The following is a 27,295-nucleotide window of genomic DNA, read 5'->3' as shown; positions in this document are numbered from 1 at the left end:
ATGGCTGTAAGCTGTAGGATATGCTCATATGTGCATTGTCATAGAAACAGAAGAACAGATTATACCATAAAGACTGATCCACCTGACAGTTCCTGAGGGTCCCCATTGACTTTAAAGGGGTCTATTGGGTATCTGTTGTTGTCTTTATGACTTCATTGGAAATAAAAAGTGGGCTTGCAGGATTTTTTGATCCGTGACTTTAGACAGACTGCGTCGGAGTCTCCAGAGTCTTCAACACAGATGTGAACATAAGATGACACAATTGTTAACATCTGGGAGACTTCTGAAAAGTTGGGAGACCTCCCAGAGTCTCAGAAGAGCAGGTAAATCTCCAGGCCTAGCGAAATGCTTCCAGGAAAGCTGTTATATGTGATGTGGCCTCATCCTGAAAACAGACCTTGTCATCACATTCACAAGTCAGAAAAAGCCAGTGCCCCACCCTTCCATTTTCCAAAGGGAACTTGTATGCAAAATTTATGCGCCCATACTCCTGGAAGCCCATCTTATAATATTGGCAAATATAGACTTGTTGTATAACCAACATATTAACTCATTTGGCCTTATTCTAAAAATAGAGGGAATTTATCAAGCCATACACATTCTGGCATACCAACAGTCCAAAATAGGGGTTTGCCAATCTTTGGGCACATATGTAAAAAAAAAAATGTATAGCAATGGGGATCAACTTGTATTAGCTTATAGATGGAATTAAAAATTTTCATAAAATATTGAATTTTGTATTGTAGATTTCTGAAAACCCTCTTGCTAGTGACATTGCTCAGTTAAGAGCACCCGAGGCTTTGATGTGTCTTAAGGGAGTTGAAAAAGGTCTGAAAATGGAAGAAAGTTCTCTGGACTCGGAGAGTGTGCTAAGCATCATCCAGTTTCTAAAGAAAGTCAGTGATGTGGATATGGACAGCAGCGAAACAAACTTAGAACTTAGTTACAGTTTTGTTCAAGTCACAGGGGAACTTCTTGAGCAACATAACCCAGAAGTGTGGTCAGAAGTCACTTCGGTAATTTTATTTTTTTTTGGGAGAATTTTTTAATATTACTGAAAACAATGTTGTGGTGATTGCGACAACATCTTGAATAAACTGAACTAAGGGAATCATTTTATTGTAGATTATCAAAGGGCCTATGACAATAATTCAGACCGTGGAGAAGATGGCTTCTAAAGTTGTCCAACTTCTCTCTGAGGAGAAAAAAGAAGTCTTTATGCAACACAAGAACATCGGTCAGTGAATAATTTTATTATATATGTATGTATTAAATTTAGTGTTTCATAGGCTGCCTTTAATGTTACATTCATGATGGCATAACAACCTTGAGTTTTGCGTGCAGAGACATTGGGCCATATGGAACTATGTGTGGTGCATCTATAGATCTTAAAGGGGTGGCCAATCCCCTGTTCAGGGCATGGAGGAGAACTGCTTCCAGCGCCCTGTTCTGTATAGCATGGGTGACAGAAGTGGCCACAAACAGCTGATCCATGCAGGAGATCAATGTGCCTTCTCCTTTAAGACTCTCCTATTGTTTGCGTTAATCTATTAAGACTGTTTTTACTATGCCAGTCTTAATTCCCCGATAGGTGCGCAAAGCATCAGAATTACTATGAAGTTGCTGCCTTTTAATAATTCCTGTGCTTGTAGGTGCGCCTGAACTCGAATCTATGCCAGTCAGCGACTGGCGTAGATTTCTGATACAATTCATATCAGTTTTCTGGTGTGAATTATAGTTAATTTGATGAAACATGGCATCCTCAGACCCCCTACATTCCTGTCAATCTCTGCCTACTGTCTAAAAAATAAAAAATAAACGGTTGTGAGCAAAGGAACATGAGCTTAGATGTGAAATCGTACTCCAAGCCAAAGTACATTTTTTCCCACTTTCTAGGCCCAGTTAGTAAATTTGGGTTGATTATAAATATAAATTAGGGCTCGTTCACATCTGCGTCGTCGGTCCTTATTGCAGGTTTCCGTTTCCTGCATAAAACAGATGCAGGAGACGGAAGCCTGCAGGAGACTTTCTCACCCATTCATTTGAATGGGTGAGAAAGCTGTCCGGCCGTGCGCGGCAGTGAGCGTTTTGCGCTCTCCGCCGCGAAACCGGGTTTTATAATCCGGACACAGAGTCGGACATGCAGTACTCTGTGTCCGTATAAAAAAATCCGGTTTCGCGGCGGAGAGCGCAAAACGCTCACCGCCGCGCACGGCCGGACCCGGTCTGTGGTTTCCGTCTTCTGGCATGCAGAAGACGGAAACCACAGAACGGAGACCCCAGACGCAGGTGTGAACCCAGCATTACTAGTTTTAATGTATGTTATGATTTTGACATTGACTTATCTTCCTTAGAAATTGCTGTGAGTCAGGTGGATCTAAATGTGAGCAGACATATCTACGAAGTGAACACTACTGAAAGAGTGGATACAATAGAAATTCTTGAGGAAGATCTTAAGAAAATTATAAAAGAAGGTAAGCTCCACACTGCCTGGACTCTGGCCATAGTGGGGAAGAATCATCAATCACATATGTGACATCCACATGAACTAGATCACAGAGAAGATAAATCTGGATTTGATATTAAGATGGTGCTCATCGGAATCAATGAGTTGTCTGTGTAATAGGGAACATGCTGGGTCCAGAGCTAGAGACCTAGTTAAAAATTTATCAAGTTGATTCTCCAACATAGTACTTGGTGCAGTTGAAACGTCAATATCTGAAAAACTACATGCAGATTAGATGTGGCTTTTTTTTTCTTTTTTTTTTTTTGCACATTCTTAAATTTACTGGTGAAATAAATGAGTTTCACCAGTAAATTTAAGAAGGTGCAAGAAAAACCACTTCAAACCTGCATGTAGCCTATCAGATATTTTGACTTGGACAATCAAAAACTGCAGCCAAACTGTTTTAACTGCTACAGAAATGCACCATGTGAATGCAAGCTTAATTCAAAAGTTGAAGCAAAGTTAGAACAATTTCTCATAGACTGTGTAACGTTATGCAAGACCAGTTGACTGTGGTTTATGATTATAAAGTGAAAATGTAAATGGGCTGACCGGGTTAGAAGGTCAGAATTTTCTTTTTTTTAAATAAATGAAACTGCACCATGTCTGTGCTTGGTATTGCAGCTCGGCTCCATTTAAGTGAACACATCTGACCTGCAAAACTTAATACACGATGCAGCACCTGACACATATGTGGGCTAGTCTGGTATTGTTTCTGGAAATAAGACAGATTGTTTTTGCAATCTTGAACATGTTTGAGAGATTCCCTTAAATGTTTTTTAGGATATTTTTTTTTCTTCATGTTCTGTGCACTCATGTCTTTCCCATTAAATCTACCATTCAGGTCCAACGGAGGTTGTTGTGGTGAATACATGGTCTAGTTTAAACTCCTTCCAACATTTATTTGGAGACCAGAGTCACAAATTCATACATGAAGAAACATACACTTCAGATGGAGGATACAAGTAAGGTTTTTTGTTGTTTTTCTGAATATTTTATAGCATTTAATTTTTTTCTACAATAGCCTCCAATGCCTCTCCCAAAACATTTTAAGTTCTGGGGTTGCTAGGTGGTGTGGCATATACACACAAGTCTAGTTTTTTTAGTCCAAAACAAAGGTTTCACTCAAAAATATAGTGCAGCAACAAAAGAAAAAAATACTAAAATAAATACATGTCCGGCTAGGCTCTAACTAAATATAGAATAAGTTACCTCACCTAGAATAACAGAAATAAAAAAGCCAGTTGAATCACTCAGGTCACATCTCCAAAAATATGACCCCTTTCTTTGGCTCTCCAGCCAAGCTCTGCCCCCAGTCTGCTGCTGGAGCTGACTTCTTAAGCCTCCCTTAACGAGGAGACTCTAAACAGCTGAGTTGCTGCAAGAACAATCACAAAGTGTGGACTGTAGGGGGGGGGGTGGAATGACAGGTCCCACTACCAACTTAACTGCCATTCCTAAAAATCCAGCCCAGTAACCGGAACTCTGAAATAACCGTCAGCAGACAATAGTTATCTGCTGAGAAACGTTCTTTCTGAAGTTTTCTCATCTCACCCACCTTAGTAGTCTGGGTGAGATGTACACCCCCTCCATTACCTGACCAGCCATCGGCTTACAATATATATTGACCTAGCTATTGCAAGGCCTGCTAGCAACTGCAACCTCTGCACCCCTTATAACTATGCATCTGGTTAATGTCAACAAAAGGGACATTGTTGCAGAAAAATTGGAGCAGATTTAAGAAGACTGTAGTTACTCATGCCTGTCTTCATAGCCCCGAGCCAGGGATGGATGTGCCTCATGTGACAAGGTGCATGCAGATTTTGCCTATTGTTTACACCAGATTGCATACCTTCTTCATGACCCTTTACAGGCAAGTTGTGAGGACAGTGCAGAAAGGAAAAAGTTGCAGTTTCTTTGTTCAAAAAAACCTCAATTTGTACAAAACTTGCCATTTATGCCTTGTACTCCATAAAACTGGCATTCTAAGGCATAATAAATCTGCACTGCATATGTATACAGTTATAGATAAATATTACAGAACTAGATCACTTTACTTCACAGCTAGTGGCTACATCTCTTCCACATGCACTTCATATGAATTCTTATCAGTTGTGACTACTACTAGAGATGAGCGAACAGTGTTCTATCGAACTCATGTTCGATCGGCTATTAGGCTGTTCGGCATGTTCGAATCGAATCGAACACCGCGTGGTAAAGTGCGCCATTACTCGATTCCCCTCCCACGTTCCCTGGCGCCTTTTTTGCTCCAATAACAGCGCAGGGTAGGTGGGACAGGAACTACGACACCGGTGACGTTGAAAAAAGTAGGCAAAACCCATTGGCTGCCGAAAACATGTGACCTCTAATTTAAAAGAACAGCGACGCCCAGCTTCGCGTCATTCTGAGCTTGCAATTCACCGGGGACGGAGGTTTCCGTCCAGTTAGCTAGGGCTTAGATTCTGGGTAGGCAGGGACAGGTTAGGATAGGAAGGAGAAGACAACCAACAGCTCTTATAAGAGCTAAATTCCAGGGAGAAGCTTGTCAGTGTAACGTGGCACTGACAGGCTCAATCGCCGCAACCCAGCTTTCCCAGGATCCTGAATGGAATACACTGACAGTGTATTCCCGTATACCCCATATATACACCCCAAATCCCCGTTCCAACGGTGTGCCCCCCCACCTTCACCCCAGAAATACCCTGCAAGTCCCCTAGCAATAGAATTGGGGCTATATACACCCACTATTTTTGCTACTGCCATATAGTGCCATTGTCTGACTGGGAATTCAAAGAATATATTGGGGTTATAAATACCCTCATTTCTTGCTACTGGTATATAGTGCCATTGTCTGACTGGGAATTCAAAGAATATATTGGGGTTACAAATACCCTCATTTCTCGCTACTGGTATATAGTGCCATTGTCTGACTGGGAATTCAAAGAATATATTGGGGTTACAAATACCCTCATTTCTTGCTACTGCCATATAGTGCCAGTTTCTGACTGGTAATTCAAAGAATATATTGGGGTTATAAATACCCTCATTTCTTGCTACTGGTATATAGTGCCAGTTTCTGACTGGGAATTCAAAGAATATATTGGGGTTACAAATACCCTCATTTCTTGCTACTGGTATATAGTGCCATTGTCTGACTGGGAATTCAAAGAATATATTGGGGTTACAAATACTCTCATTTCTTGCTACTGCCATATAGTGCCAGTTTCTGACTGGTAATTCAAAGAATATATTGGGGTTATAAATACCCTCATTTCTTGCTACTGCCATATAGTGCCAGTTTCTGACTGGTAATTCAAAGAATATATTGGGGTTACGTGCACCCACAATTTTTGCTACTGGTATATAGTGCCATTGTCTGACTGGGAATTCAAAGAATATATTGGGGTTACAAATACCCTCATTTCTTGCTACTGCCATATAGTGCCAGTTTCTGACTGGTAATTCAAATAATATATTGGGGTTATAAATACCCTCATTTCTTGCTACTGCCATATAGTGCCAGTTTCTGACTGGTAATTCAAAGAATATATTGGGGCTACGTGCACCCACAATTTTTGCTACTGGTATATAATGCCATTGTCTGACTGGGAATTCAAAGAATATATTGGGGTTACAAATACCCTCATTTCTTGCTACTGGTATATAGTGCCATTGTCTGACTGGGAATTCAAAGAATATATTGGGGTTACAAATACCCTCATTTCTTGCTACTGCCATATAGTGCCATTGTCTGACTGGGAATTCAAAGAATATATTGGGGTTACAAATACCCTCATTTCTTGCTACTGCCATATAGTGCCAGTTTCTGACTGGTAATTCAAAGAATATATTGGGGTTATAAATACCCTCATTTCTTGCTACTGCCATATAGTGCCAGTTTCTGACTGGGAATTCAAAGAATATATTGGGGTTACGTGCACCCACAATTTTTGCTACTGGTATATAGTGCCATTGTCTGACTGGGAATTCAAAGAATATATTGGGGTTACAAATACCCTCATTTCTTGCTACTGCCATATAGTGCCAGTTTCTGACTGGTAATTCAAAGAATATATTGGGGTTATAAATACCCTAATTTCTTGCTACTGGTATATAGTGCCAGTTTCTGACTGGGAATTCAAAGAATATATTGGGGTTACAAATACCCTCATTTCTTGCTACTGGTATATAGTGCCATTGTCTGACTGGGAATTCAAAGAATATATTGGGGTTACAAATACTCTCATTTCTTGCTACTGCCATATAGTGCCAGTTTCTGACTGGTAATTCAAAGAATATATTGGGGTTATAAATACCCTCATTTCTTGCTACTGCCATATAGTGCCAGTTTCTGACTGGTAATTCAAAGAATATATTGGGGTTACGTGCACCCACAATTTTTGCTACTGGTATATAGTGCCATTGTCTGACTGGGAATTCAAAGAATATATTGGGGTTACAAATACCCTCATTTCTTGCTACTGCCATATAGTGCCAGTTTCTGACTGGTAATTCAAATAATATATTGGGGTTATAAATACCCTCATTTCTTGCTACTGCCATATAGTGCCAGTTTCTGACTGGTAATTCAAAGAATATATTGGGGCTACGTGCACCCACAATTTTTGCTACTGGTATATAATGCCATTGTCTGACTGGGAATTCAAAGAATATATTGGGGTTACAAATACCCTCATTTCTTGCTACTGGTATATAGTGCCATTGTCTGACTGGGAATTCAAAGAATATATTGGGGTTACAAATACCCTCATTTCTTGCTACTGCCATATAGTGCCATTGTCTGACTGGGAATTCAAAGAATATATTGGGGTTACAAATACCCTCATTTCTTGCTACTGCCATATAGTGCCAGTTTCTGACTGGTAATTCAAAGAATATATTGGGGTTATAAATACCCTCATTTCTTGCTACTGCCATATAGTGCCAGTTTCTGACTGGTAATTCAAAGAATATATTGGGGTTACGTGCACCCACAATTTTTGCTACTGGTATATAGTGCCATTGTCTGACTGGGAATTCAAAGAATATATTGGGGTTACAAATACCCTCATTTCTTGCTACTGCCATATAGTGCCAGTTTCTGACTGGTAATTCAAATAATATATTGGGGTTATAAATACCCTCATTTCTTGCTACTGCCATATAGTGCCAGTTTCTGACTGGTAATTCAAAGAATATATTGGGGTTACGTGCACCCACAATTTTTGCTACTGGTATATAGTGCCATTGTCTGACTGGGAATTCAAAGAATATATTGGGGTTACAAATACCCTCATTTCTTGCTACTGGTATATAGTGCCAGTTTCTGACTGGGAATTCAAAGAATATATTGGGGTTACAAATACCCTCGTTTCTTGCTACTGGTATATAGTGCCATTGTCTGACTGGGAATTCAAAGAATATATTGGGGTTACAAATACCCTCATTTCTTGCTACTGCCATATAGCGCCAGTTTCTGACTGGTAATTCAAAGAATATATTGGGGTTATAAATACCCTCATTTCTTGCTACTGCCATATCGTGCCAGTTTCTGACTGGTAATTCAAAGAATATATTGGGGTTACGTGCACCCACAATTTTTGCTACTGGTATATAGTGCCATTGTCTGACTGGGAATTCAAAGAATATATTGGGGTTACAAATACCCTCATTTCTTGCTACTGGTATATAGTGCCATTGTCTGACTGGGAATTCAAAGAATATATTGGGGTTACAAATACCCTCATTTCTTGCTACTGGTATATAGTGCCATTGTCTGACTGGGAATTCAAAGAATATATTGGGGTTATAAATACCCTCATTTCTTGCTACTGCCATATAGTGCCAGTTTCTGACTGGTAATTCAAAGAATATATTGGGGTTATAAATACCCTCATTTCTTGCTACTGCCATATAGTGCCAGTTTCTGACTGGTAATTCAAAGAATATATTGGGGTTACGTGCACCCACAATTTTTGCTACTGGTATATAGTGCCAGTTTCTAACTGGGAATTCAAAATGCGCAAGGCTCCCGGAAAGGGACATGGACGAGGCCGTGGGCGAGGTCGGGGGAATGGTTCTGGGGAGCAAGGTAGCAGTGAAGCCACAGGGCGTCCCGTGCCTACTCCTGTGGGGCAGCAAGCATTGTGCCACTCCACAGTGCCAGGGTTGCTTGCCACATTAACTAAACTGCAAGGTACAAACCTTAGTAGGCCCGAGAACAAGGAACAGGTCTTGCAATGGCTGTCAGAGAACGCTTACAGCACATTGTCCAGCAGCCAGTCAGACTCTGCCTCCTCTCCTCCTATTACCCAACAGTCTTGTCCTCCTTCCTCCCAAAATTCCCAAGCTTCACAGAACAATAACCCAAACTGTCCCTGCTCCCCAGAGCTGTTCTCCGCTCCTTTCATTGTCCCTGAACCTGCCCCTCCACGTCACGATTCCACGAACCTAACAGAGGAGCATCTGTGTCCAGATGCTCAAACACTAGAGTCTCCTCCATCTCCGTTCGATTTGGTGGTGGATGACCAGCAACCCACCCTCATCGACGATGATGTGACGCAGTTGCCGTCAGGGCATCCAGTTGACCTGCGCATTGTGCGGGAGGAGGAGATGAGACAGGAGTTGGAAGAGGAAGTGGTGGATGATGAGGACACTGACCCGACCTGGACAGGGGGGATGTCAAGCGGGGAAAGTAGTGTGGATGTTGAGGCAGGTGCAGCACCAAAAAGGGTAGCTAGAGGCAGAGGAAGAGGTCAGCAGCTTAGGCGAAGCCAGGCCACACCCGGAATCTCCCAAGATGTTCCAGTTCGTACCCAGCCCCGAAAAACTCCCACCTCAAGGGCACGTTTCTCGAAGGTGTGGAGTTTTTTCAAGGAATGCGCCGAGGACAGATATAGTGTTGTCTGCACAATTTGCCTCTCGAAATTGATTAGGGGCTCTGAGAAGAGCAACCTGTCCACCACTTCAATGCGCCGTCATTTGGAATCCAAGCACTGGAATCAGTGGCAGGCAGCAACGGCAGGACAAAGGCCGCCTGCCGTTCATGCCACTGCCACTGCCTCTGCCTCTGCCACTGCCACTGCTGACTGTGCTGGTGATGCACTCCAGAGGACGAGCCAGGACACCACTTCATCTGCCTCCGCCACTTTGTTGACTTCTTCCTCATCCTCCCCTGTTCCTGTCTTATCTCCTTCTCCTGCACCATCAAAGGCACCATCAGGCGCTTCTTTACAACAACCCACCATCTCTCAGACATTGGAGCGGCGGCAGAAATACACTGCTAACCACCCACACGCGCAAGCCTTGAACGCCAACATCGCTAAACTGCTGGCCCAGGAGATGTTGGCGTTCCGGCTTGTTGAAACTCCCGCCTTCCTGGACCTGATGGCAACTGCGGCACCTCGCTATGCCGTCCCTAGCCGTCACTACTTCTCCCGGTGTGCCGTCCCCGCCTTGCACCAGCACGTGTCACTCAACATCAGGCGGGCCCTTAGTTCCGCGCTTTGCACAAAGGTCCACTTGACCACCGACGCGTGGACAAGTGCATGCGGACAGGGACGCTACATTTCACTGACGGCACACTGGGTGAATGTAGTTGAGGCTGGGACTGCTTCCCAAACTGGCCCGGTGTACCTCGTCTCCCCGCCTAACATTCCTGGCAGGGACACGAGAAGAACACCCCCCTCCTCCTCCTCCACCGCCTCCTCCTCCGCCACCGCCTCCTCCTCCGCTGTTAGATTGACCCCAGCTACGAGTTGGAAACGTTGCAGCACTGGCGTTGGTAGACGTCAGCAGGCCGTGCTGAAGCTGATCAGCTTGGGGGACAGACAGCACACTGCCTCCGAGGTGAGGGATGCCCTCCTCGATGAGATGGCAATATGGTTTGAGCCGCTGCACCTGGGCCCAGGCATGGTCGTTTGTGATAACGGCCGGAACCTGGTAGCAGCTCTGGAGCTTGCCGGACTCCAACATGTTCTATGCCTGGCCCACGTCTTCAACCTAGTGGTGCAACGTTTCCTAAAGAGCTACCCCAATGTTCCAGAGCTACTGGTGAAAGTGCGGCGCATGTGCGCCCACTTTCGCAAGTCGACAGTAGCCGCTGCTAGCTTAAAATCTCTCCAGCAACGCCTGCATGTGCCACAACACTGGCTTTTGTGCGACGTCCCCACACGCTGGAACTCAACGTTTCAGATGTTGAATAGAGTGGTTGAGCAGCAGAGACCTTTGATGGAATACCAGCTACAAAACCCTAGGGTGCCACAAAGTCAGCTGCCTCATTTTCACATCCATGAGTGGCCATGGATGAGAGACCTTTGTGACATCCTACGGGTGTTTGAGGAGTCCACAAGGAGGGTGAGCTCTGAGGATGCGATGGTGAGCCTTACAATCCCGCGCTTGTGTGTTCTGAGAGAATCCCTGATTGACATCAGGGATAACTCAGATCACACAGAGGAGTCAGGGATAGCATCCGATCCGTCACAGCTGGAGAGTAGGTCCACACATCTGTCCGCTTCATCGCGTTTAATGGAGGAGGAGGAGGAGGAGGGGGAGGAGGAAGAAGAGTTGTCCGATGATGTGATGGTGATACAGGAGGCTTCCGGGCAACTTCGAATCGTCCCATTGTTGCAGCGCGGATGGGTAGACATGGAGGATGAGGAGGAAATGGAGATTGAACTTTCCGGTGGGGCCAGAGGAGTCATGCCAACTAACACTGTGGCAGACATGGCTGAGTTCATGTTGGGGTGCTTTACAACCGACAAGCGTATTGTCAAAATCATGGAGGACAACCAGTACTGGATCTTTGCTATCCTTGACCCCCGGTATAAAAACAACATCTCGTCTTTTATTCCGGTAGAGGGGAGGGCCAATCGCATCAATGCTTGCCACAGGTAATTGGTGCAGAATATGATGGAGATGTTTCCAGCATGTGACGTTGGCGGCAGGGAGGGCAGTTCCTCCAGTAGGTGACCAAGTTCTCACCGGTCCACACAAACGAGGGTGTCTAAGGTCTGGGACAACTTGATGGCACCCCCTCGCCAAAGTGCCGCCACGGAGGGTCCTAGTGTCACCAGGCGTGAGAAGTATAAACGCATGTTGCGGGAATACCTTTCCGACCACAGCCCTGTCCTCTCCGACCCCTCTGCGCCCTACACGTATTGGGTGTCGAAGTTGGACCTGTGGCTTGAACTTGCCCTATATGCCTTGGAGGTGCTGTCCTGTCCTGCCGCCAGCGTCCTATCTGAGAGGGTGTTCAGTGCAGCTGGTGGCATCATCACTGACAAGCGCACCCATCTGTCAGCTGAGAGTGCCGACCGGCTCACTTTGATAAAAATGAACCACCACTGGATAGAGCCTTCATTTTTGTGCCCACCTGTGTAAAGCACCCCAACATGAAACTCCATGTCTGTACTCAACCTCTCCAATTCCTCCGCATCCTCATACTCATCCACCATAAGCGTTGCACAATTCTGCTAATACTAGGCTCCCTCCACCCTGATTTCCCCCAACTCTGCTGGTTAGAGGCTCCCTCCACCCTGCTTTCCCACAACTCTGCTGGTTAGAGGCTCCCTCCACCCTGCTTTCCCACAACTCTGCTGGTTAGAGGCTCCCTCCACCCTGATTTCCACCAACTCTGCTGGTTAGAGGCTCCCTCCACCCTGCTTTCCCACAACTCTGCTGGTTAGAGGCTCCCTCCACCCTGCTTTCCCCCAACTCTGCTGGTTAGAGGCTCCCTCCACCCTGATTTCCACCAACTCTGCTGGTTAGAGGCTCCCTCCACCCTGCTTTCCCACAACTCTGCTGGTTAGAGGCTCCCTCCACCCTGATTTCCACCAACTCTGCTGGTTAGAGGCTCCCTCCACCCTGCTTTCCCACAACTCTGCTGGTTAGAGGCTCCCTCCACCATGAATTGGTCCAAACTGGGCTGTTTAGAGGCTCCCTCCACCATGAATTGGTCCAAACTGGGGTTTTTAGAGGCTCCCTCCACCATGAATTGGTCCAAACTGGGCTGTTTAGAGGCTCCCTCCACCATGAATTTGCCCAAACTGGGCTGGTTAGAGGCTCCCTCCACCATGAATTTGCCCAAACTGGGGTTTTTAGAGGCTCCCTCCATCATGAATTGGTCCAAACTGGGGTTTTTAGAGGCTCCCTCCACCATGAATTGGTCCAAACTGGGTTTTTTAGAGACTCCCTCCACCATGAATTTGCCCAAACTGGGCTGGTTAGAGGCTCCCTCCACCATTAATTGGTCCAAACTGGGCTGGTTAGAGGCTCCCTCCACCATGAATTGGTCCAAACTGGGTTTTTTAGAGGCTCCCTCCACCATGAATTGGTCCAAACTGGGCTGGTTAGAGGCTCCCTCCACCATGAATTGGTCCAAACTGGGTTTTTTAGAGGCTCCCTCCACCATGAATTGGTCCAAACTGGGCTGTTTAGAGGCTCCCTCCACCATGAATTGGTCCAAACTGGGGTTTTTAGAGGCTCCCTCCACCATGAATTTGCCCAAACTGGGCTGGTTAGAGGCTCCCTCCACCATGAATTGGTCCAAACTGGGCTGGTTAGAGGCTCCCTCCACAATGAATTGGTCCAAACTGGGCTGGTTAGAGGCTCCCTCCACCATGAATTTGCCCAAACTGGGCTGGTTAGAGGCTCCCTCCACCATGAATTTGCCCAAACTGGGCTGTTTAGAGGCTCCCTCCATCATGAATTGGTCCAAACTGGGGTTTTAGAGGCTCCCTCCACCATGAATTGGTCCAAACTGGGTTTTTTAGAGACTCCCTCCACCATGAATTTGCCCAAACTGGGCTGGTTAGAGGCTCCCTCCACCATTAATTGGTCCAAACTGGGCTGGTTAGAGGCTCCCTCCACCATGAATTTGCCCAAACTGGGCTGTTTAGAGGCTCCCTCCACCATGAATTGGTCCAAACTGGGGTTTTTAGAGGCTCCCTCCACCATGAATTGGTCCAAACTGGGGTTTTTAGAGGCTCCCTCCACCATGAATTTGCCCAAACTCTGCTGGTTAGAGGCTCAATCCACCCTGATTTTCAAAACAAATGTTGGTGCCAACCTCAACTTACTACAAGGGCCAAATTCACTGCTGGTGACAAGCTCTCCTCACTGCAAGTGCCAAATACACATGTTTCAAGGTGTTTTCCTACTGTCAGAGAGGTGGTATTGAGTGTGTAAAGTGTGTAGTTGTTAGGCTGTGATGTTGGGGTAATAGAGGGTCTTTGGTGTGTTAGATGCCCCCAGACATGCTTCCCCTGCTGTCCCAGTGTCATTCCAGAGGTGTTGGCATCATTTCCTGGGGTGTCATAGTGGACTTGGTGACCCTCCAGACACGGATTTGGGTTTCCCCCTTAACGAGTATCTGTTCCCCATAGACTATAATGGGGTTCGAAACCCGTTCGAACACACGAACATTGAGCGGCTGTTCGAATCGAATTTCGAACCTCGAACATTTTAGTGTTCGCTCATCTCTAACTACTACCTCTGGCAATTTACTGTCTGGTCCCTCATATCCACCCAGTGGTGTAACTAGGAATGGCGGGGCCCCATGGCAAACTTTTGACATGGCCCCCTCCGACCGACACCGACGCTGAAGACCTCGACCGACCCCCTCCTACGCATTCCTGAGCGTTCTATTATGCCCCATAGTGGCCCCTTCACACAGTATTATCCCCAATAGTGGCCCCTGCACACAGTATTATCCCCCATAGTGGCCCCTGCACACAGTATCATCCCCCATAGTGGCCCCTGCACACAGTATCATCCCCCATAGTGGCCCCTGCACACAGTATTATCCCCCATAGTGGCCCCTGCACACAGTATTATGTCCCTCAGTGGCCCCTGCACACACTATTATGTCCCACTCTGGACACCCATAAACAATTATTATACTCTGGGGTCTTTTCAGACCCCAGAGTATAATAATCAGAGACCCGGGGGAATAAAAACCTAAAAAAACCTACAGTTTCTTACCTGTACCCGGCTCCTACGCTGTCTTCTCCACTGCCGTCCCTCATCAATGACGTCGGACGTCACATGACTCGGGATGCAGGCCGGGATCATGTGACGTCAGAGACGTCAGTCAACGAGGAAGGAGGCCTGGCCAGGATCGTGGAGAGGTAACAGTGTTTTTTATGTTTTTTACCTCTCCCGGTCCCCCAATCATTATTCTTGGGGGTCCGAAAAAGACCCCCGAGTATAATGATAGCAGCGGTAGCAGCTGTCACCGGGCCCCTAATCTCCCGGGCCCTGTGGCAGCTGCCTCTGCTGCTTTGGCGGTAGTTACACCACTGTATCCACCTCTACCACAGGATACAGAGTGGATCTTGCCCATCTCTGCCCTTTTAACTAGTGACCTCACCTCGCAGTCCTTGTATCCCTGGTGACAGAAACTTCACTTCCATAGTCCCCTGGGCTTGGAGGTCTGGCTTATGGACCTACTCAATTACTCCTCCCCAGACATGGTGGTGTCTGTACCACATTGCTCCCTGAGGGCAGGAAACCTTCTATTAAAAGCCTTTCCTGCCTTCTGAGAAGCTAATGTTGCTGGAACTTTCCATTTTTTATGCCTGGTACTCTGAAAACTGGCATACAAGGTATAGAGAATCAAGGCCAGTGACTTTTCAGGGAATGTGCTGTCTGAAAACTGACTAAAGTAGTGCTTTCTTCCATTTTTTTTTTCCTCTGAAACTGTGAGGGAAAATAGAATTATGTCAGAATATACATATGAAATACAGTTTGTCCATGTGTTGTCTATATAGAACGCCTACAGAAAGCACAGTCATGTGAATTAGGATTTACAAGCGTCATTTCTGCAAGTTGTTCCCTATCCACAGGCTACAGGATCATCTGCAGATAAGTAGGGGCCCATTTGGTCAAGCCCCCAACAATCAGTTGGATGGGGGATTTCTGTTCCCATTCTGAATGGAGAGGGGGTTGAATGGTTGGTCGTACAGTATGTGCATTGCTCCATTCATTTTAATGTAAAAAACAAAAAACTTGCAAGTCTTCAGTAGGTGATACCTTTTTTAATGGCTAACTCATAATGACGACAGAATATAACGTTTCAAAGCTTCCTGGCTTCTTCTTCAGATATATCTAAAAACACTTTCTAAAAGCTGCATCATCATTAAGCCAGCCGACAAAGGTGGTGCCATAGTCATGATGAACACATCAGACTACATACAGGAAGCACACAGACAACTGACTGACACACTCCAAGTTGGATTCAGACCCCACAGAGGAGTATTCCTCCGGCCTATCTGAAGGAGCCAAAGGCCTAAGCGGCCTCATATCAGCAAGTCCAAGGACGGGGACCTTTTATATGCTTCCAAAACTGCACAAACCTGGGAACCCAGGGAGACCAATCATTTCATGTGTTGGGACTCTCACTGAACAGATCTCTGGACCACCTGATACTCAATCACTCCTTCTCTGAAATAAACTTCCTGGACGCAGTCATCAAGATACAGGACAACAAAATTGAGACATCACTGTATCGGAAACGAATTGACCGCCCTACCTACTTAAGATGGGATAGCTTTCATCTGAAACACATGAAGAACTCCATTGTCTACAGCCAGGCCATCAGATATCATCGCATATGTTCAAACCCTGCAGATAGAGACGAACACCTTGGAGGCCTCAAAAACACATTCTTGAGGCAGGGTTACCATCCAAGAACAGTTGAAAACCAAACCACAAGGGCCACCAGAATACCAAGATCGGAGTTATTAAAATACAATACAAAACAGGAAAACAATCGGGTGCCCCTGGTCGTCACATATAACCCACACCTGGAGACGCTGAGAGGAATCACACGCAAATTACATCCACTACTGCAAAAAGACCACTGTCTAAAATCCATATTTCCAGACCCCCCTGTCCTCTGCTATAGACAGCCACCAAACCTCAGGAATATGGTTGTGAGCAGCTCACTGTCATCTCCAACTAATAAAGGAACATTTCCATGTGGACAGAAAAGGTGCAAAACCAGGGGCCACACGGTGGCTCAGTGGTTAGCACTGCAGCCTTGCAGCGCTGGGTCCTGGTGTTCAAATCCCACCAAGGGCAAAAAACCATCTGCAAGGAGTTTGTATGTTCTCCCCGTGTTTGCATGGAAAAATGTACATTGTGAGCTCTATGTGGGGCTCACAATCTACATAAAAAAAAAAAAAGGTGCAAAACCTGCCCTCACATACTGACCGCTGACAGAATCAAGAAAACAGCGACTGATTCATGAATACAAATGCATGACCCTATTTAAAACTCTGGATAATGGAATGAATGCATCACATGGGTTTATGTCATTCTATACAAATCACTGAACTAAGACAGCCAGAAAGATAAAGAACCTGGGAATTGTTTATTTATATATATATCTATATACTGTATATATATATATATATATATATATATATATATATATACTGTGTATATATATATACTGTGTATATGTGTGTATATATATATATATATATATATATATATATATATATATATATATATATATATACCGTGTGTGTATATATATATATATATATATATATATATATATATATATATATACAGTGTGTATGTATATATATATATATATATATATAATATATACTAGAGGGAGGACCCGGCTTCGCACGGGTATATTACAATTTATGTTTGTGTACTGGCCCCATAAGAATTGTCCAATTTTGCACTGGTGTATTTTGTATGTGGTTTGTGTGTATGTCCATAAGCATCATGTGATTATGTGTATCTCATTTTGGATGTCAGTGAAAAACCTGTGATCAGTTGTTATGGATACCTGGAGTAAAGCTGTATCTAATCCTTCCCCGTGTAGTACTGTGTTTAGATGCAAGTGTCTAATCCTTGTTGGTGTGGTACTTTGTGCAGATGCACATATCTAATCCTCCCCATTTGATATTGTGTGAAGAGGCGCGTATCTAATCCTCCAGTAAGTGAAACTGTGTGCAGACGCGCGTATCTAATCCTCCCCCATGTGGAACTGTGTGCTGAGACGCGTATCTAATTCTCTGGCATGTGGTACTGTATGCAGAGGCCTGTATCTAATCCTCCCCTGTGTGGTACTGTGTTCAGATGCACGTATCTAATCCTCCCCTGTGTGGTATTGTGTGAAGAGGCGCGTATCTAATCCTACGGCGTGTGGAACTGTGTGTAGACGCGCGTGTCCAATCCCCCGGCATGTGGTACTGTGTGTAGACGCGCGTATCTAATCCTCCCCCGTGTGTTACTGTGTGCAGACGCGCGTATCTAATCCTCCCCCGTGTGATACTGTGTGCTGAGACACGTATCTAATTCTCTGGAGTGTGGAACTGTGTGTAGACGTGTGTATCTAATCCTATGGCATGTGGTACTCTGTGCAGACGTGTGTATCTAATCCTATGGCGTGTACAACTGTGTGTAGACGCGCGTGTCCAATCCCCCGGCATGTGGTACTGTGTGTAGACGCGCGTATCTAATCCTCCCCCGTGTGGTACTGTGTGCAGACGCGCGTATCTAATCCTCCCCCGTGTGATACTGTGTGCTGAGACACGTATCTAATTCTCTGGCTTGTGGTACTGTGTGCAGAGGCATGTATCTAATCCTCCAAAGTGTGATACTGTGTGCACACACGTATCTAATCCTCCCGTGTTACTGTGTGAAGAGGCGCGTATCTAATCCTACTGCATGTGGTACTGTGTGCAGACGCGTGTATCTAATTCTATGGCGTGTACAACTGTGTGCAGACGCGCGTATCTAATCCTCTGGAGTGTGGAACTGTGTGTAGACATGTGTATCTAATCCTATGGCATGTGGTACTCTGTGCAGACGTGTGTATCTAATCCTATGGCGTGTACAACTGTGTGCAGATGCGCGTATCTAATCCTCTGGAGTGTGGAACTGTATGTAGACGCGCGTATCTAATTCTACGGCATGTGGTACTGTGTGCAGACGCGTGTATCTAATCCTATGGCGTGTACAACTGTGTGAAGACACGTGTATCTAATCCTCCCCTGTGTGGTATTGTGTGAAGAGGTGCGTATCTAATCCTACAGTGTGTGGAACTGTGTGTAGAAGCATGTATCCAATCCCCCGACATGTGGTACTGTGTGCAGACGTGCGTATATAATCCTATGGCATGTGGCACTGTGTGTAGACGCGCGTATCCAATCCTCCCCTATGTGGTACTGTGTGCTGAGACGCGTATCTAATTCTCTGGCTTGTGGTACTGTGTGCAGAGGCATGTATCTAATCCTCCAAAGTGTGGAACTGTGTGTAGACGCGCGTATCTAATCCTATGGCATGTGGTACTCTGTGCAGACATGTGTATCTAATCCTATGGCGTGTACAACTGTGTGCAGACGCGCGTATCTAATCCTCTGGAGTGTGGAACTGTATGTAGACGCGCGTATCTAATTCTACGGCATGTGGTACTGTGTGCAGACGCGTGTATCTAATCCTATGGCGTGTACAACTGTGTTAAGACACGTGTATCTAATCCTCCCCTGTGTGGTATTGTGTGAAGAGGTGCGTATCTAATCCTACAGTGTGTGGAACTGTGTGTAGACGCATGTATCCAATCCCCCAGCATGTGGTACTGTGGCAGACGCGCGTATATAATCCTATGGCATGTGGTACTGTGTGTAGACGCGCGTATCTAATCCTCCCCCATGTGGTACTGTGTGCTGAGACGCGTATCTAATTCTCTGGCTTGTGGTACTGTGTGCAGAGGCATGTATCTAATCCTTCAAAGTGTGGTACTGTGTGCACACACACGTATCTAATCTTCCCCTGTGTGGTATTGTGTGAAGAGGCGCGTATCTAATCCTTCGGCGTGTGGAACTGTGTGTAGACGCACGTATCTAATCCTACTGCATGTGGTACTGTGTGAAGACGCGTGTATCTAATCCTATGGCGTGTACAACTGTGTGCAGACGCGCGTATCTAATCCTCTGGAGTGTGGAACTGTGTGCAGACGCGTGTATCTAATCCTACGGCATGTGGTACTCTGTGCAGACGCGCGTATCTAATCCTCTGGAGTGTGGAACTGTGTGTAGACGCGTGTATCTAATCCTAAGGCATGTGGTACTCTGTGCAGATGCGTGTATCTAATCCTATGGTGTGTACAAATGTGTGCAGACGCGCGTATCTAATCCTCTGGAGTGTGGAACTGTGTGTAGACGCCTGTATCTAATCCTTTGGTATGTGGAACCGTGTGCAGACGTACGTATCAAATCCTTCAGTGTGTGGAACTGTGTGCAGAAGCGCGTATTTAATTCTCTGGTTTGTGGGACTGTGTGCAGACCCGTGTATCTAATCCTCTGGTGTGTGATACTGTGTGCTGATCTGTGTATCTAATCCTTTGATGCGTGTATCTCAGTTTGGATATCAGTGTTGTATTGTGCATGTGGAGTGACCGTGTGTATTGCAGTTGGAATATGAGTGAAAGTCTTGCAGGTTTGTATTGGCTAAGGGGGGGGGGCACTGTGTTTGAAATGCTGTATCTCAGCAACGGTACGTCCGAGCGAGTTGGAGTCTCGTCTTAAACCTTCCCGGATATCTGAAGTATCTCTGTACCAAATTTGGTGAAGATCGGTCCAGTCGTTTGGTTCGCATTAGAGCACAGACAGACAGACAGACAGAAATTCATTTTTATAATATAGGGAGATATATATATATATATATATATATATATATATATATATATATATATATATATATATATATATATATATATATAGTAATAAGCCTCTCCCCCCTCCCTCCTGGAATCCTATCCCTATGTGTCCTATCCCTATGTGTCCAGTTGTACATAAATATGCAGCCTTTAGAAAGTGTTTTTAGATATATCTGAAGGAGAAGCCAGGAAGCTTCGAAACGTTATATTCTGTCATCATTATGATTTAGCTATTAAAAAAGGTATCGCCTACTGAAGACTTCCAAGTTTCTTGTTTTTTATATTTCATACCCACTGGCTAACACGGTACAAAAGACAAACATTTTCATTTTAATGGTAATGCCAGGGAAATACTGCAATCCACTGTTGCCAAGGCTTACATTGAAATCAAAGGAGTGGTATTCACACTGCCAACCACTGCTCTGTTCTCCTGATAGGTGGTAAGACCCCCCCACCAATCTACAAGTTATCCAATCTCCTGTGGATTTACTGAGATGCTCTTTAAATGGTACTGAGTTGATGCTTTGAGAAAAGAAAAAAAAAGTTGCTGTAATATGTAGACTGAACACTAGGAGGCACTTGACCTTCACTCTTCGTAGTAATACTAACGCTTTATGGATGTAAGAAGCAATGTAATGGCCACAAATAAAATTGTTCTTTTTTTTTCTTCTAAATTTTGATACTATGTTGTAAAAAGAACAACTTTGTAATATAATGTGAATAATAGCTGCAGGGGCAAAACATTGTTAAGGTGGATGGTTTTTTTCTGTATAAATGAACTACTGTAAGTGCTTTATTGATCTGATGATCGGTATGGCACTTAAGGTTCCTTGGTGTTGTTATAGCATTGTAGGAAAAGTGTATATCATGTTCTCATAATCTGACGCCTCCATTGCTGTCTTTGTCATCTAAGATTACCGCAACAGTAAGAAAACTACATTCATAAAGGTCATAGCCACACATTGTATGTCTGAATCTTGCAGGTAGATCAAGTGTTTACATTATTTACATCTTATATGCCACCATCTCAGCTTTTCCATCAGCTGCTGACTTTACTTAAAATGTTCCTTCTGTCCTTGTCCTGCTGTAGCATAGCTATTATGAATTGCAAACACCTTTGAGGCCCGACAAAAATGGCAGAGTAACTTGCACAGACTTGGCTGAACAGTAACAACTGTTACCATTAAGCACTACATATGATAGCTTTTTTTTTGTAGAGGGCACAATTCACGGTTCTTGACAAGCCCACATAGGCTTCAGTTTCGTACAGTATATTACTTTTACTCACTAGTAGCCGGGTCGCCATTTTGACTCACTGTGCCAGTCTCATGCTGTTCCAGTCTCGCGTTCATTTCCTGATCACAATTTGGCCATGGCTCTGTACACTCTGTTATATGGATAACAGAGCGGGTACCGCACCAAAACCAATCACAACAGACATTGGCCCCCCCGCTGTCTTTGTCTCAAAGCAAAAGTCTAATTGGTCATTGCAGGACATTCTTATTGGTGGGATCAACCCTCTAAACAGACCATGGTTTCATACCAGCGTCAAGTAGTCTTGACCTGGTCTTTCTATGTCTCCACACAAGTAGTCAGACATGGTCTCCACTTTCCAATCAGTCTCCATTGTCTCCAGGCCATAATTGGGCAGTACTGCGTACACAATACCAGCTCTAGATTACACTACTAGGTCATGGAGTCAGGTGCATTTAGGGTGTGAATTCTGTAATGCTTTTCTATGCATCTTCTGTTCCAGACATTTTTGTGGGCTGTGCTTGTGGAGGACCTTTCAGAGCCATGCCTATAAGATATAAGTCCACAATACACCCAGTATATTGAGTCTTCAAACGATTTTATTCCAACAAATTATTCATATTAATTCAGACATAAACAGACCGTGGAATTCAGATGTTTTACACCCCTAGGTGCAGTGATGAGATGTTTTGGTTCATCAGAACCTTCCTCAGGTGTATTACAATATGGTCTGGAGGTCATAGTGGGGGGGGGGGGGGGGTTGCCTCTGCATTTTAGCAAAGTTTGAAGATAAATATAAATGACAGTGAAAATTATTAAAAAAATGAATAATCAATCTCTAACAAGTAATTTTTTTTACTGGAAAATTTGCAAGGTATGGCAAACTAGTAATGCCAGTTTCACACTAACATTCAGGTTTCTTAGGGTACACCTGGAGACCCAAACAACGGAAGCCCTATTTGCTTAAAAAGCGGCTACCCTTTAAAACCTGTGGACCCCATAGACTATAATTGGGTCTGCTGGGTATCCCTCTAAAATTGACATACAGAAAAGTCCATTTGGAACGCACAAACTCAGGAACAAACAAAACAAAAAAATAGTAATGTGGGGTTTGTTTTTCTTTAAAGGTGTTCTCTGGGATTATATTGTTCTGTCCTTAGGATAGATGAACAATATCAAATGGGTTGAGTCCAACGCCCGGGACTCCCACAAATAAGCTAATTAAAGGGTTGGCAATATTTGGGTATGTGCTATGGCCTCTTCACCAAATACAAGTATAGTGCCGTACGTTGCCTAGTGGCTGAGATTGATCTTGCATCTCAATCCTGTTCATTTGAGTGGGACTGAGCTGCAGCCCAATGTCCTTGATGTCACTAGTTTGAGTAGAAGAAGCTGAGCTCACCCAAGTGCTGCAAATTCTTAAAACAGATGACTGTCAGGATCTAACCTTTGGCTAGGTCATAAATATCTGTTCTGGAAAACCTCTTTAACTATATTTGTTTTTACTGGTTGTCATTCCAAGCAATGGCTATATATCACTCAAGCATTGTAAATAACCTTGGTACAGTTTGTGCAAATTATTTATAACCCTGTGGTTAGATCATAATCAATGGTCAGGTTTTTGATCTCTCCATATTGTATGTATCAGTCATCTATTTTTGTTTTCTCTAGGCACATGGGCTCTTACCTTGGAACCTCTGTTATATCTTCGACCGTATTAGTCAGAGACAAGGAAATAAGCACATCTGTGCAGTATTATTTGTGGCACAAAGAGATACCTGTGAGTATTACAAAGTAGGCACTTTATGGCAGGTACATGTTTGTAATAAAGTGGTGCACGCAGTCATGGATTTCAGCTGTTAACTGCATCATTTCCCACAAGATTTCTGCTTTTTAAAAAATGGCATGAGCTGCGTAAAAAGTGCAGAAAAATGCAGAGACAAAAGTCCTGCTTGCAGTACTTTTCTCTCCACAATTTCATAAGCAGTTTTGGGGTGGAAACCCTGAACAGAGATGGGGTGCAGGTGTGAACCTAGCATTAAGGCTGCATGCACAGGGAGTTACGCCGGGCTTGTAAAAATACTCATTCACAGCCGTACACACGACGTTACACCGGCGTTACGAGCGCTCCCATTGAAGTGAATGGGAAGTGTTCGGGAGCTGTCCGCAGCGCTCGCGTGTACGGCTGTGACTGAGTATTTTTACAAGCCCGGCGTAACTCCGTGTGCATGCAGCCTTAATAATACCTAGGGGCTTCAGGCTGGTTCGGATACCTGGTCATGTGATCAGAGCCAGCATTCAGCATTTTCTCCGCTTTTCACCACTAGCTAGCTAGTCTGAATAGCACAGGTAGCTACCTACCTGTGAAACTTGGAGCAGAGGAAGGAGACAGCGCCACCTGAGGGCTGAGTGCTTGTTCTGATCACATGACCCAATGTCGAAACTAGTCTGGAACCTCTAGGTACAGCATGTAAAAGGAAGAAAAATAAAACTCCCTGGGTTGTTATGGTCGATTGGGGCCCCTTTGTTTTACTTTTTACACCAATAAGCCCACCTAACATTATTAAAATGTGGTTGTGCAGAAATCCAGCTGGGTTGGATTTATCCCAACTGTTGAATCTTGGTCATGGAACCTTGGTGATAGAAAAACTACCACATTCAGAATCATTAGCTGCAATGTAGTAGCATTGGAACTTACATTGCATGACTATGCATCGCCATTACATGATACACATATTGCTATAATGCTTCCTCATATTCAGATACTTAATTTACAATGTTCCCAACTGTTATTTTCTTTCACATTCCGTATTACATTTGCTAAGTGTTGTTTGTTACAATGTTTGACAGGATAAATCAGACAAGGTCATAACCAATCCAGTCTGTGTTTTTTGGAATTTCAGTATGGGGTAAGTGTTTTTATTTTAAGGGTAACATGTATTGTAGTAATAAAAAGAGCTTGTATTTATGTGGTTAGCGTTAAATACATTGCAAAGACTGCTGACAAGTTCTACATTGCAGCCAGTAGATGGCAGAGTATCTTCATTCCTTCTAGTCCTAATGTTCCACACAAATAACCTATAAGATGTTAAACAGCAAGAGGTTGCAGACCGATAACACTGTGTACTGTTTTTCTTCTGTTTTCGTCGGCTTATAAACATAAGGCCTTTCAGAAGTACTGTTCTTTCACAAAGCAGGCAACACGTTCCATATAACTTTATATAATAGCAGCATTAAAAAAGTGATGGAAATGCGAAAAATTTCACATCTTTATTCAATGTCTACGAAAAATATATGAAAATTGTACATTATTTTTTTTTGTATAGTCTTAAATAACACTGGCTATCTTGTGCCCATGTTGCCTCTCCAGGGGTAGGATATATAAATAATAATAATAATAATAATAATATATAAAATATAATAATAATAAATAAGGCAAGTGATTTACTTTTTAGTTATTGAGGTTGATGTGTACAGGGGGTCTGACACCAGAGCCAATCATACGAACCTGTCCCTACAGACTGGTTAGGTTCACCTGAATCCAATGTTTTTGTCCCATTGTGAACTGCTGCCTACGTTTCTGAGACATTTTTGGAGAAAAAAGGTGTCACTTACCTCTTGGCAAAAATGCCAATATCTCAAAGGAGGCACAGATTCACAAAGGAAAATCTCCACTTGATAGGTGACACAAACCTATTTCTATATAGGGTGTGGTTTTGATGACAGACTCCCTTTAAGGCTAAGGCCCCACGTAGCAGACTACAGCCAAAAATCACTGCGGGAAAAAACTTAGCGGCAATGCATCACATTTTTTTTCCTGCAGCACTTTTCACAGAAAGTCCACAGAGGTTTCCTCTGCGGACTTTCTGCTCCCATTATACCTACAGGGAATACTGGAATACCATCCTTTTTGGAGTGATTGTTAAATTGCCACAACCCGATGGAGGAGACCGGGGGATGGGAGTAGTAGTGACACTGGCTGTGCCACCTGATAAGCCGTGGAGACTCCTCACACACTCCAATTTCACTCTAGGGCCGGACACAGTCAAGAAGGGTCCTGCACACTACCTGATGATGATGGTGGTGGTAGTGGTAGTATTTTCCCCAGGGCACTCCTAGTTGGAGAGGGGACCTCCCTACTCTGAGCTGGTGTGTTGTTGTTCAGGAGGGCCCTGATGGTGATGCAGGAAATGATTCAGGAGTCCAGAGTTGCAGTGAAAACCAAGTAAATGTTTATTAACTGGAAACATCTACAATCAGCAGCTTTGCAGATGGGGGTAGCAGTTGCAGTTCAGTCCCACTGCCTTATTCATAGGAGGCTGCTAAGGGATGTTACAGGCTCTAACATGATAGTCCTCCACTACTCCTCCTCTTGTGCCATTTTAGTAGGGCAAGGAGTCACTGACAATATCAAAATTTGCCCAAAAATCCCCTTTCAAACATTTGCTTCTAATGTTTTAGAACTAGATACTACGAGACACCTTCAGAGATCTTATGGAGTCCATGCCTTTACAGGTTAAAACAATATTCCTGGCACGAGAGAGGCCTGTGCAATCTTAGGCAAGTGATTTTAATTTTATGGCTGGTCGATGTTTGTATCATGGCCTATTAGAGGGTTGTCATATGTGTATGACATGTTTTAAAAATGGAGATATAAGTGTTTGAGAACTCAGGGATTTATTTGAAATGATTGGATGTTCTCCATCTAATGTATATTTTCATTCATTGCCATAATTGATGGGGTCAGCGGCAGTGTCAAGGTTATCCTTCTTAATCTTCCTACTGGAATGAAGTGTAGAAGTAGCATTGTGTTGAAAGCTTTCAGTCTCTTAACATATACAGTATAACCTGGGTTAATACAAATCTCTACATGGACCAGTTTTTCTACTTATCTGGGCAATATCCCCTTCCTTTGCTGTTCGTAAATACTATGGCACTATACTCCTCTCTGAGTATACACTTGAGGGCTTCAAGGTTTATGCCAAAGTTAAATGTAAGGGAAGAATCATGATGGTGGTCTACCTGAAGGGTTGACCTTCAATATTATTTCCCCAAAAATCTTTTTAATGAAAGCCATTTTGAACTTTTCTCAAGCCGAGTTGATCAAAGGACAATAAGGAATTGTTTGAGTGAGACTGCTACATATCTCATGACCTTATGCGTAGACCTTTATGTCTCCATGATGCTCTTCGAGCCCGGTTATCGTCTCATGTTTAGTTCTGATAGTATGCCACATCATTTTCTTTTGTCATATCCCTTCAGTATTCTGCTGGTACCTGTGAAAACAATTCAAGGCCAGATTATAGGGTCAGCAATATGAGAAAATGCACCAGGACATCCACTGTTAAGGTTTCAGCCAGATTCCTGGTAGGGTCGTGCTGGAATTATTTGGTGCTTTACTTGAAATCTAGAACTTGAGTCTCATATTTGTATTGCCTCCCCCATCAAAAAAAAAAAAATTGTTGATCATGGCCACACAAGTTTTTCCAAAGGGGCTTGATACATGTTGGAACTGGTTCATCCACGAAATTATGTTAACTCTGTTTGGTTCTACCAACAGGCCTTCCAGTGGTGTAACTAGGAATGGCGGTGCTCTGTGGCAAATGTTTGACATGATATAATGATAGTGTTTGTGGGCTCGCGCCTTACAGTTTGTGACCATATTACAGTTGTGCTAAAAAGTGTACATACCCTGGCAGATTTTTGGTTTTTTTTGGCCTTTTTTCAGATAATATGAGTGAGAACACAAAAACTCTCTCTCCATTCATGGTGAGTGGTTGATTAAAGCCATTTACTCTCAAATGTCTTTGTTTTCTCTTTTTAAATCATAAAGACAACCAAGAACATCAAAA

The 27,295-nt window shown here is 44.0% G+C and overlaps 1 protein-coding gene across 1 annotated transcript; it reads left to right on the top strand.

Annotated features, from left to right (window-relative positions):
- Positions 1-27,024, top strand: ADGRD2 (adhesion G protein-coupled receptor D2). Its single transcript, XM_075260863.1, has 7 exons — positions 1-6; positions 747-1,016; positions 1,126-1,237; positions 2,355-2,474; positions 3,351-3,471; positions 23,115-23,223; positions 27,004-27,024. The coding sequence occupies exons 1-7, from the start codon at positions 1-3 to the stop codon at positions 27,022-27,024; spliced, it is 759 nt and encodes a 252-aa protein (XP_075116964.1).
- Positions 27,025-27,295: the final 271 nt, after the last annotated feature.

Source organism: Leptodactylus fuscus, chromosome 11 (genome assembly GCF_031893055.1).
Source record: "Leptodactylus fuscus isolate aLepFus1 chromosome 11, aLepFus1.hap2, whole genome shotgun sequence".
Classification (NCBI taxonomy): domain Eukaryota; kingdom Metazoa; phylum Chordata; class Amphibia; order Anura; family Leptodactylidae; genus Leptodactylus; species Leptodactylus fuscus.
The sequence above is the reverse complement of the archived record's forward strand: the minus strand, read 5'-3'. Positions and strand labels throughout refer to the sequence as shown.